Below are 13,854 nucleotides of genomic sequence, written 5' to 3' on the forward strand. Positions count from 1 at the left end.
GATGTTTGGGTCTCACTCAAAAAAAAAAAAAAAAGAGACTATACAGGTTAAAGGAACTGGCAGGGTTTAAGCCCTTTATTATGGTGCTACTAGGCCAATAAAGCCCACCCTTCACACACCTCACTGGGCCAGTTAAACATCTGTTGTTGTTCAGTCGTTAAGTTGTGTCCGACTCTTCGTGACCCCATGAACCATATTGTACCAGGCCTTCCTGTCCTTCATTGCCTCCCTGAGTTTGCTCAGTTTCATGCTCAGGTTAAACATCTAGGAGCTTTATTTGCATAATAGGCATAGCTTGATTTATTACTACATATATTGGCTAATTTATGGTTCAGTGTGTTGTCAAACTAACAATGGGTTCATTTATTAATCAGGTGATGAGAGATGGAATCACTCTCAACAGTGGACCTGGTTACATGATGGTCCATGGGATAACTGTAGTTGGTGTGCCTGGCTTACACTTCCCAAATCTTATTCACTAATAGTAAACGAGAGCTGGAGCATCGCTTACTTAGTTTCCAATTTCTGTATCTGAATTTTTTTTCCTACCATTAATCTGGATTAATGAAATTCGGATTCTGTCTCTTACTTCCTTGGTTACAAATTGCTGTGATAAGTGCCTTTGACTGTGCCAGATTTTATGGGGCAAAGCTTCAGAAAAGAATCCTCTTGTAGAGGAAAATGGGGATAATCTTGATAAAAGCATGCAGGACCATTACAGAAAAATAGAAGACAACTCAGCCCTGGGAAGGGTATGAGAAAGAAACTCAAGATTACCCTGCCTTGATTCTCTTTAGTATGAGAGGGCAGAGGGAAATTCTGGCAGGCTTTCAAGATTGCTATTATTCCCTGCAACAAGAAAGTAGTGTTCCTGTAATCCTTGTGACATCTGATCCCTGCCCTGGCCTATCTCAGAGGGCTGACACCTTTCCCCTCACCCCCAAGAAACTGGGACATCAACATTTAGAAGTTTCACCATCAGGCTCAATATGGTGTCTCACTGACTAAAGAGATTTTTATCTCAGCTCTGACTAGGTACCTTTTCAAGGCCAGCAAAGAACCTGAAGGGCTCAAAAGGACTCTCCTGACAAGTGCATACTGTACTTTTGTTTTCTATAGAGGGAAGAAGGAGTGGCCTTGAGGGATAGGAGGAAGAGCCACTACCAAGACAACAGTCAGATAAAAGAGGCCTGAGTCCAGGGCAAGAATGTAATGTGAGTAAATGTCTCAGACAAACCCCTCCCTAGTTCTCTCAGAGGGAAGGGGGAAGCACATTCAGACGTACAGGATTCTGTTACTATAACCTTACAATAAAAGTAGCACAATCTACATGACATTGGATTCCTAGTCTGATCTACCTTGAAGGGCTGACACTCCCTTTGGAAATGTTTTGCAAGCAAACAAGAAAAGAAAGAGTATGTGGCACACTAAAGACCAACATATTTATTACAACCAATATCCATAGAAGAACCAAACCTTGACTGGGACAGGGCAAAACAGCGCTAAACACTCAGCAAACTTCCACATTCTCTAGGACACATCATTGGGCAGAAGGTCAGAAAAAACAGGTGGTGGGTCCAAATCAATTCAAAGTCCCTCTCAAGACTAAATACGTTAATTAACAGTAGGTGTTGCCATGGTAAATTCCAACAAGCATAGAGTCCTAGAATCCAAAGAGTAGTGGCCGATTTTTATCGCCACTCTGAAAATACAAATGGATTGAGTTGTAAATCTGTTCCTTGCCTTTGGAAAATTTCAGTCTCCAGAACTGAGAGAGAAAAGTAAGAGTGACAATGGGTGTGCACACATGTATTTTAAGAACTCTTTACATCAGCAAAGCCATCTTTAGGTGATGGTATACTAAATTTTAAAAAATGCTGAATGTCATATTACTGAATGATTGGAACCCTAAGATTTCAGGTTGTAGAAAGTATTTTCTTGCTGTCTGGAGGTTGAGTCATGGCAACTGGACTTCTTTTCTTTTGGTTTGATATGTTTCACTGCTTATCCAAGCAGCTTCTTCAGACTGAAGAAATCTTCATTGAAATATCTTCTTACTGGTGGTAGATTCCCACTTGGGCAGAAAAATCTCTTTTATTCCAACAGTGGTACATACAATAAAACATGTTGCAATAAAACATTGTTTATTGTATTTATAAGATTTCTTCCCTTTTTTCATGTAAAATAATCCCAAAGGAGACAATTTATTAAAACAATCAGCCGCAAAAAGGAGCATGAGGACCACCTATAGGCTGGAGGCTCTCACTGCCCACCTATACATGGAAGTTGTGAGCATGGTGGCAGTTCATTCAGTCAGTCAGACTGCCAATCTCAATCTCAGTGTTTGGAAATATATTGTTATCAAATTATTCTGGGCAGTGAAAACCAAACATGATTGTGGGGAGCTTCAGAAGGATCTCTTTCAACTGGATGAAGGATCAACCTGGTGGGAAATGAAGTTTGGAAAAAAAAAAAACACCCCACGCTAGGGATCACTTGGAAAGGGACTGAAAATAAATCTGTCAATACTGTTATGCCTTTCTATGAATCTTTGATACTTCCACATCTGGCATACCGTGCATAGTTCTGGTTGCAAGATTGGAAAAAAAAAATACAAGAGATGGCAACCAAAATGATCTGGTGGCTTCATAGGCTAGAATGTCTGAAACTGATAAGCTAAAAAAAAAAGTTAACTTGGGGGACAGGATGAAAGTGTATAAAATCACGCACAACACGGAAAAAGAGGAAAAGGTGTTTTTCTACCTCCCACCAAACATTACAACTATAGATCATCCAATGAAGCTGCTTGCAAGAAATTTAGAACAGACAAAAGACAATGTTTTTCTTGTTCATCCCGCTCATAATTAACCTGTGGAATTCGTTATCATGAGACATGGCGATGGCCACTATCTCAGATGGCTTAAAAGCAGGATTGGAGAAGTTCATGGAGGAAAAGTCCATCAAGGACTGTCAGTTTTGAAGATTAAACTCTACCTCCAAGCTGACCCCCATCTCCAAATACTAATTGGAGGAGAGGAACAGCAGGAGTGGGGCAGATCTCCCCCTCCTGCTTAGAAGCACCTCAGACATTTGGTTGGCCACCATGAACAATAACATGCTTGGCCTGATCAAGCTGGGCTATTCGGTGTAATCCACTGCTGTGCAGAAATATCCAGAGAGAAATGAAATGTTGATGCTAATGCAGGAAAGAGTAGAGAGTGGGAAGAGATTTATGTACCAGGAGTTGACGGGCTGCTCGCCCTTGTTATGTCATGCATAGTTTCTTTGGTTTAACCATGTTACAAGACTGTAGCTTCTTCGCCAAATCATGGTTAAAAGAAAGCAAAGACTGATACAAACACATGAAGAAATAAAACCTCCCTGCCATACACTGGTGACTGGTAAAAATGGTCCAATATCTGTTAATTGGAAGACAGTGAAAAATAACACCTAGACTGATATGCTTTCCTTCCTCTGCAATGGGACATTTATCTCCTTTCTATCTTCTCTTTCCATCCAAGCAGGACAATCAAGACAAAACACAGTAGAAGTCCAAAACAAAATAAAAGCTACACAATCAGAAATACAGAAATGAAACAAAAACACAAGTAAAGCACAAGTTAAGCATATACCAACTATGATCATCCTAATTCTTCTTTCAAGGTTGGTTGAAAAAAAGCTTCAGGAAACAATCCAGATTTCTCATACTAACATCTCTGCATTTGGAGGAACTACGGGCATGCAAAATGTTTCAAATTTGAGCCAGCTTGAATTTCGAGCATGAAATCATTCTTTCAAGAATAAAAAAGGGGCTATTTCCAATTTTAATCAAAGTGCTTCAAGCTCAGAATAGCCCTGTTTCACATGCAAAATACGTGGTCCCAAAACTGTCTCTTTCAATCTTGGAATAAGCTGTTTTTGCTCAAAACAGGACATAAAATCAAAATGGAACATTTTCAATTCAAAGCAGTTTGAATTCAGAACCTTTGCACATCTGAGTTGGAATTCACTTTGCTGTGAAATCCAGTAATCCAAGGAGAAGCATTATTTTTTATTATCATCAATGGAATTTATGCCATAAGTACCATAAATAATAAAATACCCTTGCTGTTCATTCAAGATTGCACTTTATGTAGGCAACTGTATAGCTTTCCTTCGGTACTCCATGGCCTAGCAACTACACTTCTAGACTACTGCAATGTGATATCCAATAAGGCCGCCCTTGAAAACTGTCCAAAAAATTCAGTTCATACAAAATGTTACAGGAAGGTGACAAACTGGAACTGAATTTAGGAACAAGCCAGTTCCACACAATCTTTGCGGACTGCCAGTTAAACAGACCCAATCTGAAGGTGCTGGTATTAATTTGCGAAGTCCTTCATGGCTCAGGACGCTGTATCTGACGGACTGCCTCTTCCCATCTGTTCTGACTGTACTCTGAATTTCTGCTGCAGAGATCTAATCTGGAGGCCACCCAAAGCTTAGATATGATGAATGGGCTTACAATGAATGAGCTCATCAGTCAGATTTTCAGGTGCATTTGTTCCCCAAACTAGGAAATGCCTTCTCCAAGGATCAACACCAGATGCCTATTCTCTTCTCTTTCCACACAAAGATCTTCTTATTCCCTCTAGTCTTTCAATATATTAACATGCTCATTTTTAAGATGTATATGCAGCCTTGCTTTTAAATTAATATTCCTTTTGTTGTTCAAGAGACTGCCTTTTTCATGAATGCATTCACTTCCAAAATATCTTAGAGGTAATTCTGAGGTACCGCAAGCCATCTTGGAAAAAGTTGGTTTTGAAGAGCAATGTGCCATTTTTTAGAAGAAATAAAACACATCTGTGAACAGACACGATTCACCAGACCAGCCTTGGAGACAACCCAGACTTTAGTTCATGTAAAATGGAACTGCCATGTTACAAACCAGTGTACAATATCCTATAGATTCCTTATCATTTTTAAAATCCAAAGCATTAAAAACATGGCATAGAAACATTGCTTTGAATGAACATTTCCCAAGCTCCAGAAACCAACTGAGCACAGAACCTAAGTCCCAATTCTCTAATGAAAATTCCAACACCTGCTATCAGGGATGGGGAACTGGTGGCCCAGCGGTTGTAGCTGCATTACAACTGCCAACAGCTCCAGCTACCACAGGCAATGGGGAGGGATGCTGTGAGTTGTAATTCAGCAACATCTGGTAGGCCAGAAGTTGACCCTCTGATTTGTCCAATTTTTCTCCTGTGTGAACTCGCTGGTGAGCAATAAGGTGCGTCCATTGTCTGAAGTTCTTCCCACACTCCGAGCAGATGTAAGGTTTCTCTCCCGTGTGGATCCTTTGATGCCGAGTCAGGTGTATCCGTTGGGTGAAGCTCTTCCCACATTCTGAGCAAGCAAATGGCTTCTCCCCAGTATGGATTCTCTGGTGTAAAGTCAGAGTACTACTATAAGCAAAGCTTTTTTCACATTCGGAGCATTTATATGGTTTGTCACCCACGTGAGATTTCTGATGATAGGACAGGCCACTATTCTGAGAGAAGCTCTTGCCACACTCCAAACATATATATGGTTTCTCCAATGTATGCCCTTTCTGATGTGTAGTAAGGCTCGTCCACTGCCTGAAACTTTTCCCGCAGTCTGGGCACGTATACGGTTTTTCTCCAGTGTGAATTCTTTGGTGTCGAGTCAGGTGTATCCGCTGAGTGAAGCTCTTGCCACACTCTGAGCAGGCAAATGGCTTCTCCCCAGTATGGATTCTCTGGTGTAACGCAAGGGTGCTGGCACATGTGAAGGTCTTTTCGCACTGAGAGCACTTATATGGTTTTTCCCCCGCATGGGTTCTCTGATGGTAAGACAGACTACTACTCTGACAGAAGCTCTTTCCACATTCAGAGCATTTATATGGTTTCTCCTCAGTATGTAGCCGCTGGTGTGTGTTAAGGTTCGTCCACTGGCTGAAGCTTTTCCCACAATCCGCGCACGTGTATGGTTTCTCCCCTGTGTGGATCCTTCGGTGGGAGGAAAGGGTGCTACTATGGTTAAAGCTCTTTCCACACTCTGTACATTTAAATGGCTTCTCTACTGTGTGGATTCTTTTATGTTTGGTGAGGTTACTATTATCAATGAAGCTCTTTCCGCATTCCGTACATTTGAATGGCTTCTCCCCCGAGTGGGTCCTCTGATGTCCAATCAGATGGTGACTCCGGCTGAAGCTCTTTCTGCACTCTACGCACTGAAATGGCTTCTCTCCTGTGTGGATTCGTTGATGTACAACAAGATGCATCTTCTCTTTGAAACACTTCCCACATTCCGAGCATTTACACGGCCTCTCTAATTCCAGGACTTTGCTAGGGGTTGTAGTGCTGGAGATCTCACTCAGTAATTTTCCACAAGAAGAGGTTAACTTCCCAATCTTTCTTGCCTGACCTTCATCTTCTCTCTTTCCCACACAGCCTCCTTCTAGCAGCCGGATGTCATCAAAGCACAGAGTTTCAGGTGAAAGTGGTTTCTTTCTCCCTTTCTGATCTGGCACAGTTTCTCTGCTCTGCTCTTCGCCATTTGCAGTATTCTCTTTCTCATCACCTGGAAGAACAAAGAGAGAAAGATGCCGATGTGTGAACTGCAGACAAGACAAGCAGGGGACAAAGACAAGTAAATGCTGAATGCTAAAAAGTTCTGTGCATTGCTGCTAACTGCTATCCAATAAGCCAAGGATAAAACTTGGCAGGCGTGTGTGCGCAAGTCACTGCACATACAAAAGAGTGGAGCTCAAAGTGATCTCGTAACTGGGCAAGAATGTCACAGATTCCAGCAAGATCTCTTTAAACTAGTCTTGGGATAAACACAGCATCTTGGAAACTGCAAGAAGAATTTCCCAGCCTGGTTTATGGTGAATTAATTAAGACTAAATCTCTTTGAATTGATTGGAAATGCTTCTTTCCAGATTTCTCACCACCTAAGCTGTTTATGAGATAGGCCATGAACTAAATCACTCCATCTGCTGTTTATGTCTACTCTCACTTCCATTCCTTTCCCAGCCTCCCCCAAAATCTCTCACATCCCCCCTCCACAACTCACCTGATTCGCCTACCCAAGGATCCCACCAACCAGCTGACGAATTGCCTGTAAATTTCTCTTCTTCTTCCTTGAAACCTTCAGCTGGCAGATTTTCATCTAACAGAGTTGTATCATCAGATCTCAGAGCCAGAAATATTTCTTTGAAGGAAAACCAAAGGAAACATATTACTATGTATATAAAATGTGCTATATATTTATAAAAGTGCTCTATATGTCTAGCTCTTGTGCAGGAAAAGCATGCAGATGACAAACATCTCTGTCTCTGCCTCTGCCCAGAAAGAGAATGGGAAGAACTTGCTTATACAATAAACAATAAGGGTCCAGCATCAAGATCTTAATCCACACATATTTTCCAGTCCAAGCGGAGATGCCAGCTTAGCTAGAAAGCAATTAGAGACGGATAATTCTTAGGCACAAAGAATGTAACAAGAGCTAGTAAGATACGCAAAACTGTTATTTGCAAAGAATGCTAGCCTAGCTGCAAGGAATTAACTATTATACAGTGGTACCTCGGTTCACAAACTTAATTCGTTCCATGATCCTGGTTGCGAACCGAATTGGTCATGAACTGAATCAAATTTTCCCATAAGGTTCAGTGTAAATAAGGTTAATCCGTTCTGAACCATATGTATTTTTTTTTTAACCACAAAAATATGAAATATGGAAGTACAGGCGATCTCACCTAGAGGAAGCCACGACCACGTCAGAGCAGGGAAGATGGCCGCAGGTCGTGTTCGTCACCTGATGTGGAGTTCATGAACGGAAGCAACATTTTGCAAATGCTGCTGTTCGTGAACCAAATTGTTCATGAACAGAAGCGTTTGTGAACCGAGGTATTACTGTATCTGGGAACTTGAAGCTTTCAGATAGTAGCCGTAATAAAAATAACTTGAGATGAATTTTTCGGCCTTACACAGTGTATCACTTATACAAGAGTTCCACTGTATAAGTGATATATTACTGCATCCTCCACATCCCCATTACACATTTTAACAAGCATCTGTATTAACCCAATCAATAAAGTTAACCTTATCATTCAGGTGAAATGTTATCAAATCAAAACATCTTTGCTTTGCACAGTGGCAGTACTGTAGCCAATGAGGTTTATCCGAGGCACAATTATTGCTAATTGAAATGCTGAATCCTGTTAAGTAGTACAATTACGTCCACATCTAATCAAGGGTTTTTTGCTGTTACCAATCAAAAATGATTTGCCTTAAGTCCGTAAAGAAGACTTGTAACCCCACCCCTATTTAGGCTTCCCTATTCCACCTCATTTGCTAATAGTAAATAGCAAATTTATTTTACTGCAATTGGCTAATAAAGCAATTTGAGCTTCACTGTAATTGTGATCTGGTCTCTGGTTGAAAGGTACCCCTGGGAAAATCCTCCTACACTTACCACTTTTACAATCCACATTCTAAAGTTTAGACTGCGACTACAATCAGCCGACACGCTGGATGCACACACATTAAAAGGCCCCTATGAATTGGGATGAACGACATCATCGCATCAGCCGGTATTGTAGCTATGCCCATTGCTCCAAGGAGGGGAATTTGATTCTTGGAATGCATATACCTGAGCACAGAAAAACAATCCAGAGGATTCTCTCTGAGGAAATGAGCAAACCAACTTGTGCAGAGAATCAATCCGTTCAAGCTCGGCTAAAAGCTCAAGACGCACAGCGAAGGGAAGAGAAAAACTAAACCTAATGACAGCACTACAATCACAGAGTTGGAAGTGACCCCAGAGGTCATGTAGCCTAACTCCCTGCCCAATGTGTCAAAATACAAATCAAATACTATAAACACATTATCTATACTCTCAGACCAATAAAGCATATAAACTGCTAAGCACAAAAACTGGGTTGAGGATAGATCAACCTAGAGAAAGTCTATATGTTTGGTTGCTAACATAACTCGATGGCATCTAATCAATCAATCAATAAGAATTAGCTGAGTATATGATTATTAGCCTGGCTAAGACCGCAACAGGCCAGACAGGGCTGTAAATGAAGGTAGAACTAAACAAATCAGTGCTAAGGCACGCGGAGATTGAGAGAAAATCTGATGAGAGTTTTTATTGGAGATAATCGGCTACATCTAAAATAAGAAAGATCTATCAAATTGTTTAATCTGCTTAACTAGGCAATCTGGTAAATGTCTACTGAGCTGTCACTGCCACATGGAAGTCTAGTTTTATTTTAAAAAATAACTGGCGAACGTAGAATCTTGACTGGCACAAAAACTGGGTTGAGGATAGATCAACCTAGAGAAAGTCTATATGTTTGGTTGCTAACATAACTCGATGGCATCTAATCAATCAATCAATAAGAATTAGCTGAGTATATGATTATTAGCCTGGCTAAGACCGCAACAGGCCAGACAGGGCTGTAAATGAAGGTAGAACTAAACAAATCAGTGCTAAGGCACGCGGAGATTGAGAGAAAATCTGATGAGAGTTTTTATTGGAGATAATCGGCTACATCTAAAATAAGAAAGATCTATCAAATTGTTTAATCTGCTTAACTAGGCAATCTGGTAAATGTCTACTGAGCTGTCACTGCCACATGGAAGTCTAGTTTTATTTTAAAAAATAACTGGCGAACGTAGAATCTTGACTGGCATGCATAATTTTTTTTTCATTCTTTATATTGGGGCATTTGCAAAGGGGTCAAGACGGCAACCACAACCAGGTGATTGAAGCCCCACCCCCTTTTCTCATAGGCTGCATGAAAAGGGCTTTGATCGCCTGGTTGCAGCCGCCATCTTGACTTTTTTGATCCCGCCTACAGTCAACTCTAATTTATATCCCGTTTTTCTACCAGGAATGTAAAGGTGAAATACATGACTGACATTCTCTTGCAAGGTAAGCTCTGGATTAGTGATCCCTTTGATCAAGGAAAGGAGGAAAGGATCCTTACCCAGAGAAGCCAGCGTCTTCCAGATCTCCTCCATGACTTCTCTGTGCAAAACTCTTTGGTCTGCATCCAGCAACACCCACTCCTCTTCCGTAAAACGCACAGCCACCTCTTCGAAGATCGCCAGAGCCTGAAAGCAAGGAGACCTCCTTTCTCATCACAGAGGTGGACACAATCCGAAACCAAGAGTCATGCAGCTGATCAAACCTTTCCAAGGCTGTGTGTGCCCAGCAAGCTGAACTGGATCAAAGGCAGTCCCAGTCTGTCAGGTCAACTGAGAAACCCAAGGTAATTGGAACTTAATGGTTAGGTTTATCCCACAGGCACTCAATGTCTCTTATCTTTACTCCCTCTTCTGACATCCAACCTCCCCATTTTTACGTCTACAAGGCAGAGAAACGGGGAACAGAAAGCTGGCTAAACTTTCCCTGCACATCTGTATGGGTACCAATCCTGACTGGGCCACAAAGACGTTGGTTCCCCAAAAACCAAAATCAACAGCCTATCAACCCTCGCAAAGGTACCTGGGATGCAACTAGGCAATGCCTGGATGTTTCAATCATCTGGGATAGGATCACAGAGTCACCGGATCCAGGTTTGCTTAAGCAGGTCCTGCACTGAGAAGGAGATAGTCTTGATGACCTCTGAGGATCTGTGATCCTCTCAGACTGATGGCACTCACCATCTTAGCAAGCAGCCTTGCTTTTCCTTCTCTTGTGTTTTCACCCACATCACACAGCAGAGGAGATGGACACTGGAAGTAATCCTAAAACTCCTCTGACCATTCTTAATGGCCAGGAAACACTTGAGGGACATAGATTTGGGTTCACACGTTGGCTGAGCACACAGTTTGCTTCATTCTAGTCTGCTAAATCAGCAGCAATTGGCTGACTTCTGATAACATGGGGAATTGTAAACTACGGTATACAAACTGCAATGTTGGGTTCACATGTTACATCTAACTATTGTTTGTTTTAACCCTGGTCTGTTGTGACTCAGCATAATGTACGAACTCAGGTTTAGTGGCATGGGGTTAGTGAAGTAGTAGGGAAGGGGACAGGAGAGGGGAAATCAAGGCATAGCAACTGCCCCAGGATATTGCCACCTGGGGCCAAAGCCGGATTTATTAAAAAGGTCAGAGTCTGCCGGAATGGGCTTCTTGGGGCATCCTCTCTTGGCAACTAGGATGAGCGAAGGACTACCCTGCATGAAACTTCCCAAACAGAGATGCCTCCAGCTGGATGGAGTTCCATTCCCAGAACCAACACTTTGGCTACTGCTGAGGATTCTGGGAGTTGATGGCCACAGATCTCTGGAGCACACCCAGGTGGGGAAAGATCATCCTCTCCCCATATGCGTTTATAAAGAATACTGAAACAAGCAATGGGGCCAAGTGTATTCAATCCAAGAGCAACGGTTCACCAGGTTTCCTACTTTCTAAGGGCCCACTATTAAAAACTCTGCACCTACGTCTGAACAGGCAGAGCTTGGAGAAGGGGAAGGAACTTAGTCATCGGAACCCATGCAGAAGCCTGAATCTCAGTCTTGGGTATTTTTATTTTAAAAGATCGAGCGAGAAGAAAGTGAGTTTAGATTGCACATTGATCGCCTCAGAGCTTCTCCCTCTAGTGCAGGGTTCCTCAACCTTGGCTGCTTTAAGATGCGCGGACTTCAACTCCCAGAATTCCCCAGCCAGCATGTCCTTTTGGACACCGTTACCTCCTGCTTACCCCACTGGGAAACAAGAGTGATTGACAGCAAAGACCTTAGAGCAGTGTTGTCCAAACTTGGCCACTTTAAGATGAGTGGACTTCAACTCCCAGAATTCCCCAGCCAGCATGGCTGGCTGGGGAATTCTGGGAGTTGAAGTCCACGCATCTTAAAGCTGCCAAGGTTGAGAAACACTGCTCTAGTGCCTCTTCTCAGAAATTAACTTCTACCAGAATTATGCCTGGAGTTTGATTGATCAGAATATTACAGGATGCTAAAACATTTATTTTCCAACAGCCTTTGTGGAGCTGGTTAATATATTAATTTTTCTGCAGAAATGCCTTGTTATTCAGATATTGGGTTTAATAATTGCTTTAAATGCCTAGGAATCATCCAGCTTCTTAAAGCTCTAGATCACAGTTGTGATCTTAAACTGGGGCCCGTATTGACTTCTTGTGGTGCTGCATTTTCTTAATTTGTAGTGGGCCTCCTTATGGGTGCGAGAAAAATAAAACTATTACAACATCCTAAAAATGGTGGAGAGAAGAGAGGCCAGCGGAGCTGTGGGGAGATATTCCTGGAAAGAAGTTTGGCAAAGTTTAAGCTTCGGAATCTAGGAAGAAGTAGCGGCGCTGAAGGGGCCTTCACCGGCGGAAGAAAGTAGAATTAAGACAAGGTGCAAATATGTCTGATGGCTTAAACCAGGGTTCCTCAACCTCAGCCACATTAAGATAGGTGGACTTCAACTCCCAGAATTCCCCAGCCAGCAAGGCTGGCTGAGGAATTCTGGGAGTTGAAGTCCACCCATCTTTAAGTGGCTGAGGTTGAGGAACCCTGGCCTAAACCGAGAAGCGGGTTTTTTTCTCTCGCCCGAGTAACAACCAGCATCCCTACGTCTAGAAATGACACAGAAGGGAGTAAAGGCAAGTCCCAATTCTCCAACCACGCGGCGGGAAGAGACGGGGGGACAGGCGGCAGCCCACCTCCCCGCAGCAAAGGCCTTGGAGGGCGGGCGCGGGCCTACTCAGTGTTTCCTCCGAGCTCGCAACAGAGGGACCCACGCCGAAGGGCATCCCCAAGAGACCGTTTCAGAGGACCCGCTCAAGAAGCCGAGAAGGGGGCAACGGCGGGGCCCTGCCGGCTCTCGCCTCGCCGCCTACCTGGTCCGGCTCCTCCGCAGCCCTCTCCGCCCCTGCAGAGGCAGGCTTGGCCCGGAGCAGCGGCATCGCGCCCAAGAGGGAGCCGCTCCCTCGGGACCCGCTCGGCCCTTCCGACCGCGGACCGCGCGACGCTCTTCCCGGGCGTGGGAAAATCCGGGCCGCCTTTCCCACGGGGGGCGGGGCAAGCCCCTCGCTGCCTTTAACCCCGCGGTGTCCGGAACCCGGGAGGAGCCTCTCTTCCCGCCTCTGCCCCGCGCGTGCGGCATCCCAAAGGCGGGGGGGGCGGCCTTCCCCGACTCGGTGCCCTCCTGCGGAGGGGGCGGACTCCCGCTCCCATCCTCCACGGCCGGCAAGGCCGTTCCTTTGTTCCTCTGGCCGGGAGCAGGAGGAGGGATTGCAAAGGCTGCGGGGAGGCGGCGCCCGCCGGACCGAGGAGATGAAAGAACAGCTGGAAGGCGCTCCGGGAGAAAAGCCGGCTGGAGGGATGTTTCCAGCCAAGGGTTAAAGAAGGCGAGTCTCGATGCCTAGAGAGACCACTTAGGAGGCTCTCTTCCGGCCCCGCCCCTCCCTGGGAAAGGGGTCTGGACGCTGCAGGGCTCCAAGGAAGAATTATTTGCGCCCCTTGAAACCCCTCCCCAAAAATCTCAGAAGGTGCCAGTGGCAAACTGCTTCCCGGTTGTTGTCAGGATAACTCCTTGGGCAAGTCTGTGTTCCCGCCCGAAGCAGCCCAGTCGCTTTCTAGCCAGGCCTTGTGCACAACCAGGGTGATGTGCAAACCAGAACATGTGTTTTCACTGCGTGTGTAACGCAAACGTGGCCTTTCTTCAACACACTAACCCACAAAACGTGTGCAAAATGCATGCATTCAGCCTTGGACGGAACACAGCATCAGCATGCTTTGCAAATAAATTTATGAATTAAAAATTGTTTATAAAACGTTTAAAAAAATGTTTTCCATCCACTCAAACCTAGTACAGCCCT

General features: G+C 43.9%; 1 protein-coding gene and 1 pseudogene across 1 annotated transcript; one reads left to right on the top strand and one right to left on the bottom strand.

Annotated features, from left to right (window-relative positions):
• Positions 1-571: 571 nt before the first annotated feature.
• LOC103055581 (uncharacterized) lies at positions 572-13,340 on the bottom strand. Its single transcript, XM_088129615.1, has 4 exons — positions 12,874-13,340; positions 10,007-10,133; positions 7,084-7,221; positions 572-6,588 (listed from the first exon to the last, which is right to left on the bottom strand). The coding sequence occupies exons 1-4, from the start codon at positions 12,937-12,939 to the stop codon at positions 5,093-5,095; spliced, it is 1,827 nt and encodes a 608-aa protein (XP_087985741.1). The 5' UTR covers positions 12,940-13,340; the 3' UTR covers positions 572-5,092.
• On the top strand, positions 8,152-8,219 carry LOC112542919 (U4 spliceosomal RNA; annotated as a pseudogene).
• Positions 13,341-13,854: the final 514 nt, after the last annotated feature.

The sequence above is a fragment of the Python bivittatus genome, unplaced genomic scaffold (assembly GCF_059951505.1).
Source record: "Python bivittatus isolate LINGU-HERP-01145 unplaced genomic scaffold, Pbiv_v1 ctg000810_np1212, whole genome shotgun sequence".
Lineage (NCBI taxonomy): Eukaryota > Metazoa > Chordata > Lepidosauria > Squamata > Pythonidae > Python > Python bivittatus.